This window comes from Condylura cristata, unplaced genomic scaffold (assembly GCF_000260355.1).
Source record: "Condylura cristata isolate star-nosed mole 26May11 unplaced genomic scaffold, ConCri1.0 scaffold00018, whole genome shotgun sequence".
Taxonomy (NCBI): domain Eukaryota; kingdom Metazoa; phylum Chordata; class Mammalia; order Eulipotyphla; family Talpidae; genus Condylura; species Condylura cristata.
In genome coordinates this window covers 38,176,521-38,184,864 of record NW_004567119.1, presented here as the reverse complement: position 1 = coordinate 38,184,864, position 8,344 = coordinate 38,176,521, and the positions used below count along the sequence as shown (strand labels likewise).

The following is an 8,344-nucleotide window of genomic DNA, read 5'->3' as shown; positions in this document are numbered from 1 at the left end:
AAAAATAGTTGTAGGTGGAGAAAGCCAAAAGCCACCCCTTGATCAAGTAATCAAGATAAACATCAACAATATTACCCCTAGGTCCTGCAGGCCCAGATATAATGCACTGGGAAGGTCCTATTATCTCTGTAATACCATAAGTCTAAATCAAGCGTTTCTTTAAAAAAAAAAAAAAAGGGAGAGAGCTCTTCTCTTTTAAGGAAACAAGATTGAGGAACTCACAGACTGAAGGAAATGAAGGTGACTAACAGCACTAACTGTATTTCAGTCAATCTGACTATTCTGCTCCCCACTCCATCTCTGGTGAATCCTCTCACCACCACCCCACTCCCTCCTGCACCTCTAGCCTGCACCCCAGCTCTTGTATACATAAAAATGAATTAGCCCCAAGTGGATTCCGCGTATAAAGCGGAGGAGGGTGGCGCTCGGCTTCAAGCTCGGTCTTTGGATCCGCTGCCATCGCTTCGTCGGTCACTAGTCAGACTCCTGCAGCCAAAATGGTGAAGCAGAATGACAGCAAGGTTGCTTTTCAGGACGCCTTGAATGGTGCAGGAGATAAACTCGTAGCCGTTGACTTCTCGGCCACGTGGTGTTGACCTTGCAAAATGATCAAACCTTTCTTTCACGCCCTCTCTGAAAAGTACACCAACGTTGTGTTCCTCGAAGTTGATGTGGACGACTGTCAGGATGTTGCTTCAGAGTGTGAAGTCAAATGCATGCCAACCTTCCAGTTTTTAAAAAAGGGACAAAAAGTGGGTGAATTTTCTGGAGCCAATAAGGACAAACTGAAGCCACCATTAATGAATTAATCTGATCACGTTTTCTGAAAACCACTCATCGGCTGTAACAATTGTTAATTTTTTTATTTAGGGAATCAGATTAAATAGCCAGACTTATTTGCAGCTGCTACTGATTACACATAAAAAACAAAATATTAATTCTACCCCTTTAAAAAAAATGAATTAAAAAAAAAAAGAACGTGTAAGAACTGGGATACAAGCCAGAGGTACAGCGGGTGAGAGGATTGACCAGAGAGAGTGGGGAGCAGAACAGGCAGCATGACTGAAACACACTGCTGAGGGGAGCAGCAGACCAGACAGAAGTCTGCTGTGCCATATGGGTCAGCTCCCCGGTGGGGGATCGAACTTATGCTGCAGTGGCTGTAGATAGCTTCACAGTGCTGACCCTTAACCCCTTGAGCTATGAGGCCCAAAGAAACTCAGTTTCAATAGCTGTGATCCTGCCTCTGTGTTGGTTGCACACCAAGTTCAAGATCCAGGATACAGTATCAGTGTGAAAACCTGCTGACTCTGTATTTGGCAGTGGACTCACTCTGCGTTGCCTTTGGAGTGAAAAAGCCACAGACATGTAGTTGAATGGATGGGGCTGGTAAAAGCTAGTAATTTATTGACAGTTATTTACCAGAACAGGCTGCTTATAGTTTGCTGAACCAGGACACGGTGCTGACAGGGTTGAATTTAGAGTTTCACACACCACAGGGTGGAGCTATTATCAGGCTTTCATAAATTACAGACATTTTGCATTTGAAAAGATGCACTTAGCATATACAGCTAAGACCACTTCTTTCAAATCCTCAAATTACCTGCCCGTTTCACAAAAGTGAAAGTGTCAGATGGGGGGGAGGAGGAGGAGGGGAAATGAAATCTTTCTAGTGGACATTTCAATCTTGAAAATGAATCACTCCATTATTTCAAGACTTAGAGGAAGGAACCCTAGGTCTTTTTGATGATTAAAACAATTTGGTTATTTTAGCTTTTATCCTGGGCCCTCCTTTTAGTTTCAGACTATTGGACATTTCAAATCAATATTTTAAGACAATGTTAGACTCTACCTCGTTTCCTATTACTTGTTAAAAGGAATCACATCTTACAAAACCTGTCAATACATCTCGTAAATTCCAATTTTATTCAGAAACAAGGAGAGGTAAAGAGGTATATGATAAAACATGTGTGAAGAGTTAATAGTAGGTGGTGGGTATGGACTGTAAAATTCTACTTTACATGTTTGAAGTTTTTCATTGAAAAAATATTGAGGAAAAAGCAGGGTGGGGAAAAGAAACAAACAGCAGCCACCCTCCCATGTCCTACTGTACAGGGAGTGACAGCAGGTGGAGTCAGACCTGGCCCTCCTTCCCCAGTCACTCCCAACTGCATTGCAGGAAGGCACCGAGTTGGGTCTTCAAAGCCCACCAGGAGTTAAGTTAGCAAATCAGTAATAGAAAGGGGCAGGCAGAGGAAACACCAACTAAAAACTCTTGTGTGATTACAAAACACCTCAGCCAGGAACACCGCAGATGATACTTAGGGCTCAAGCGTAAAATTAAAAGAATAGTTTGTTACCCCCAGACTGGACACTTCAGGTTAAGCTTGAAGCACAGCCTTCAAGCCAAATTCCAGCAGTAAGGCTGAAAAACTTTCCACAAGAGCCCAGCCTGTCCCAGCTAGGCTAGTGAGATCTGAGGAAATGGGACAGGAGAGGCAGGAATCCTCTGGAAAGATCTTTCAGGGTTTTCACCTTGTGTCCCATGGAATGAAATTTCAAGCCCTTAGAAAAGAACTGGTCATCCATCTTATGCTTCTTTCCTTCCACTTCACCCCTAATTCCAAAAAATTCGTCAGTAACCAAGAGTTTCTTCAGATATGCTGAGTTAAAGACATCAGGTACCCAGTAAACCAAAAAAATGATGAAACACCCCAGCATCACATACAACCTACGAAGAATCGGAATTTATATATATCCTTTCCTTGTACTTACGACTGAAAGCTAAAGAGCTATAGATTTTAAATCTCCAAAGATGTATAAATATCTGAGAAGCAGAGTGTCATTATAATGCAAATCAAAACCACAGTGAAATTTGATTTCAGATATACTAGGATAGTTAGAGCTAAAAACTGGAACCTGTGTCATTGCTGGGTGGGAATATAAGGTGGCCCAACTGCTGTGGAAAAGGTTAGTAGTTCTCAGAAAGTTAACACAGAACTACCATATGACCCAACAAATTCAAATAGCTACCTGCACACCCATGTTCACAGCAGCATTATCTACAACAGTGAAAAGGCACAAACAATCCGAGTGTCAACAGGTGAACAAACAAAATATGATATATACATGGGGTATTACTTAGCCACCCAAAGGAGTAAGGCAGCATTTAACATATGTGGACCCTAACATGCCCACAGGCAGCACCTAAGAACAGGCAACAGAGAATGGAGCTCTGTAATGACTAGGAACTGGGGGCATGTTATATTACATGGGTTCAGAGCACATGTTGGTGATGTTGAAGTTTTGGGTAATGGCTTTACAACATGGTGATTGCATTTAAATGCTACCGAACTGTACACTTAAAAAGTTGAAATGTCAGTGTTTCAAGTATGTTTTACACCCCCCCCATAAAAAGAGCCAACCAACCACAATAGTAATTAAATGATTATGCATATGGCATTAGGTCAAGGTTGTGTGCTCACTGTACTAACATGGATTTGTTCCCCACTTTACGCAAATGTAGGGAACTGGAACAGAGATCAGGCCTTCCGCCAGGCGCATGTCACTATGTATGGCCTATTCTGAAATGTCAATCCATTTCTCAGGGCCAACCAGACCCCAAACACACCCTTTATGAAGATCAGCTTCAAGGGACTTAGAACACATTAAAAACAGCACATACTTTATTTCCAACTATACAAGCAACCAACTTTTCCGTGCTACCCTCCGTGAATTCTTCTCACACGGAACTGGTGTTCTGGAACCAAGTTGCTTCTGATGATCAGGAATCAAAGATCAAGACACAGTGCCTCAAAGAGTTTTGTATCTGTCCTCTCAGAGCCAAGGCAGAGCATATTTTACTTTGAAAGTAAAGGTAAGTATCTTATCATAGCCGTCATCCATATCCATGCGGACTTGGCACAAATCCTTCTCATACATAATTTACCTCCAGTGAGATGAGGACCTAACAAGAAAGCATGCAATTGTCAATGTCATTTGCATTATTGAAGTATTTGAGGATGAAAAGCAGAACTCTACAACTTATCTTAAAGCAAGTTCCAGGAGTGTTTTTTTTTTTTTTTTTTTTTATTGTTTGACTAACAGAACACACAAAACCAGGCAGAGAAGTCCCCAGGGAAATGATGAAATGATTTTTCATTGCTCTTTGCCCTTTGGTCCTTCATCTTCTAAGCACTTATATTTTCTTTTAAAGATATTAAACATTTATTTTGATCACAAATGCAATCCAAGTGTGAATAAATAAATGCATTATTTTTTAACATTTCCCCTTCCTATCCATGTTTCTTTAAATAGAAAAAAGTGCTATGTGTCTCTTCACAGCCTATTTGGCCACAGATGTCCCACAGACGCTTTTAAAAACAGACTAAATTGCTCTTCTGAAATCCTTTCTTGAACTACAGCTTGTTCTGTTAAAGTCCTTGGAAAGCAGTCTACTGATATTGTCGATAGTCTCCAAAAGGTGAAGATGGTAACTGGGTGGAAGGCAACTGAGAGGGGTCTTCAGGAAACTGAGGGCCTGCAATTAAGAAAGAAAAGGTTTGCAAAATCATCAGAATATCAGATCACTAAAAACAGATCTCTGAACAGAGTAGTCAATCAACTCAACAAAAATGCGCTCTGTCAGCACTCTAATCTCTATTTCTTTGTAAATGTGCCTTGATCCCATTGAGTGTGACTTCAGATTTGTTTGTTCCATGACAGACTGGCTTCTCTTGTACTCCAGAATGAATAGCTCTCAAGCTACACCACGGAAGTTAGATAGATTAATCACCGCAAGAAGCACTCGTCAAGTTTGCGGTTCTCCTTTCCTTTGCAGGCTCATTAGTTGTGCTAACACAATGCGTTGCTCACTAGCTGGCTATTCGCTATCTGCACTGCACAGCCTGGCACTTGGATGGGGGACATGGGTGCCCATGTGTACTGTTCTTGCCACGTGGCTTCTGGAGGAAACGTGAGCAGTCTCCGCACAGTAAGGCTAGAGCCTGCAAAGCACCAGGCGGCAGGTGCTTGTTTTCTTGCTGGACCTCACCCTCTGGTCTTTGAATCTTCTGTGCTCCCTGTTATTAATGATTCTGGGATCCCGCTGGTTACACTTAATTTAACATGTCGGTCTGACTGGTGCCAGATGAGCTTCTTGGTCCTCCTTTTGACAACTGTGGGCTTCCTAAGGGGCTTGAGGGCAGAGATGATGCCAAGTGGAAGACAGCCGCCACCTCTACAGGCAGCACAAAGAAAAAGTGGCAACAGGCAAGCTTCGAAAGCAATGCTGTGAAGCTGCCATGTGCTCAGTGGCCATCTGAAAGTATCCTCACAGCGTTTAGGAACTTGAATCACAGTTTAAGAGAACTCAATGATTCAATTTAGACAACCAATTCAGTAGGGAATGAGTACTAAAATGGCATGTATCGCTAAGCTTGCTGTAGAATAAAGTCATGTAATATTTAGTTTATAAAGGATGGAAGGGCCCTTAAAAAAAAAAAAAGGCTCTTTAAAAACAAGCTCCCCCAAAGCTAAGCAGATTAAAAAATACCTGGAAGAGAGAAAAAGGGTAGCGTTAAAATTCTCTGAAGCTTCCCAGTGCTTTACCCAATGATTTAATTTCAATGCAAAAACAGAATCTGTCCACTGCAGAAAATTTAAGAAGCTACTGGGTGAAAAACATAAAATAAAAAATAATCATCATTACCATCCCAATACAGTTCTAATTTTTTCAGTTTCAAGAACTTTCTCATGTTACTGGAAAGTGATTAACTTCCCAAAGACTTCCCTCCACACAGCTTTTCAGAAATACATCTGTGGAAAATAAAAATGCAGTTCTGGTGGTGGTTGTCTTGGAGGAAAAAGTGTAAAGCAAAACAGGCAAAATGAATTTCTACAGACAGTATACATTTTTGCTCTATCAATTTCTGTTTTATATGACATCTTTATCACACTAACATGGTAAAAACAAACTAAGAAGCAAAATTAGGAAATGACCATAACATGAGCAGTAACTCAGAAATAATGACTGAAAAACAGAAACCTACGGCAGGAGAGTCAAAGACAAAATCACCCCACTGGCATCTAATACACAGTGTGTTTGAAACTGTGCCAAAGACGCTGAGCCTCTCGCCAGGTGCCTCAGGGAGAACAGACTGCGTCGGGCACTAGATCTATTCCTAACTCTACGCTGTATCTTTTCCAAACTCCCCAAATAGTTTTCCACATGTCTCAGTGTTCTGAATATTTTCTTCCCCAAATGCCAGGACAAGCCTTCGCATCTATAATCCTCACAGTATCTCTCTGCTTCCTTTCTATGTCAAACTATATTCTCATTTAGACAACTGAGGTTTCTATAGTTTCAAGTAACTGCTTAATAGCTGAGATCTTCACATAATGATCATTTAGTCCACAATTTAGCTTCTCCACAATCCTTCTGGTAAGAGGAGCAATTAGTGATAAATATTACCAATTTCTCAGAGACTCCCTTCAGTCACCTTTCCAAACATGAGTCACTTTTCTACCACCCTTTAATTTTTTAAAAGAATTATTACTTTACTGTAATATTTTTATTTTGCATAGAAGAACCGGGTTATAAGCCAAAGGTGTCGGGAGTGAGAGGATTCATCAGACACAGACAGGGGAGCAGAACAGGCAGATCTATTGAAATACAATGTTATGGGGAGCAATAGGTGAGAGAGGAGAGGTCTGCTGCGCCACGTGGGTCAGCTCCCCGGCTGGGGATCAAATTCAGATCATCGTGGTGGTAGTGCTGAGTCTTAACTCGTAGGCCACCAGGGAGGCCTTACTCTTTTATCTTTTCAAAACAAGCAACACAATCAATAATCTCATTTATCTGCTAATATGTCAGTCTGTCTTTCCCTGTCAGAAGGTTAAGTCCTTATTCACCCCTGTATCACCAGCACCTAGATCACTGCCTGACACATAAGGATATCAAAAGAAGTTATCATTACATCATAAATGTATCATTACTGTTACAATATATGATGCAAGGACCTTTCTTCAAATATCTCTAAGTTGGTAATTTCTCTTAATAAGCAAATGAACACTGATTAAACCAGAAAACTAAAAGAAAAGCTCGATAGCACAATATCTAAACAAAGCATTTTGATTATTGTGGCTAAACACAGTAACTGCAGCCACATCTTTTCAAACAGAACCAGAGACTATCATAATATGCTTGAGCCACTTTTTAGCAGACAAAATGTGTTTTCTCTAGACATCAGGAAACCATTTTAAAATGTTTGAGCGATGATATTAAGCAGAACGGAAACTCACCATTGGGAAATTGTGAAGAGGCAAATCTTGTCAGTAATATGCCAGCTCCTTCAATTAAAGCTAGGAGAATGCCACCCATTGCAGCTGACCCAACCATGGCCACTGGTCCATCTGAAGACAGTAACAACAAAGGTTACGATGTTAGAAATAGTTTTATGTAAGATGTAGTCAAGAGTCATCTACCTGGCTACTCCCTCTTTCCCACTGGTCAAGAACAAAAGTCAAAACGATAGCCTGCACAGCAAATTCAGCTCACTGCCCGTTTATGTACATAGTTTTACTGGAACACACAGCCACGTTCATTTATTTATGAATGGCTGCTTTTGGGCTACAGCAAAGTCAAGCAGTTGTACAAAGATCTCGTAACCCACAAAGCCTAAAATATTTGTCTTCAATGGCAAAGTTTGTCTTCAAGGGCCTAAACCACTAAGCCTAAACGAATTCTGGATTACTCTCTGTCCCAAAGACCTCACAGATAATAGTTCTAAACTATTTCTAAGAATGCTATGTGCAGGTGTGACTACTTTTTAAGGTTTATTTTTATTTATCTATATATACAAAAACTGGGGTGTAGGCCAAAGATGTGGGGAACAGTATAGGTGGAGTGACTGAAATACACTGCTGAGGGGAACAGCAGGCGAGACAGGAGAGTTCTGCAGCGCCATGTGGCTCGGCTCCGTGGCTGGGGACTAAACTCATGCCGCAGTGGCTGGTGATAGCTTAGTGGTTTAAGATTTAACTCCAGCATCATCAGGGAGGCCCTAAAGGAGTGATTTTTAATTGTAGAATACAGATGAGAAAACCATCAATGTTTGGTAAACTGCCCAATCAGTTAGTAAATGAAAGCAGGAGCTGAACAACTCACAGAGGATAGTACTCCATAATCTCATTCTCATATATTCCAAATACAGTCCCTTACTTTCCCCCACCAATCGCCATATACATTCCTATTATACCCAGTTAAGCAATGTCTAGTTGTGTAAGTCACAGATGTCATTTAATCAAGGCATGAATTTCCCCAAAAGTCTTGCTTTTGCTAGTG

The 8,344-nt window shown here is 41.0% G+C and overlaps 1 protein-coding gene and 1 pseudogene across 1 annotated transcript in view; one reads left to right on the top strand and one right to left on the bottom strand.

The window, feature by feature from the left end:
* The first annotated feature begins 480 nt into the window (after positions 1-480).
* Positions 481-901, top strand: LOC101628478 (annotated as a pseudogene).
* Positions 902-3,670: 2,769 nt separating this feature from the next.
* TIMM17A (translocase of inner mitochondrial membrane 17 homolog A (yeast)) overlaps positions 3,671-8,344 on the bottom strand; it is a 10,671-nt gene continuing 5,997 nt past the window's right edge. The window contains exons 3-4 of the mRNA XM_004685261.2: positions 7,303-7,413; positions 3,671-4,540 (exon numbers count right to left, since the gene is read on the bottom strand). Of these exons, the coding sequence (XP_004685318.1) occupies positions 4,455-4,540; positions 7,303-7,413 (197 nt within the window). The 3' untranslated portion in view covers positions 3,671-4,454. The remainder of the gene's footprint in view (positions 4,541-7,302; positions 7,414-8,344) is intronic.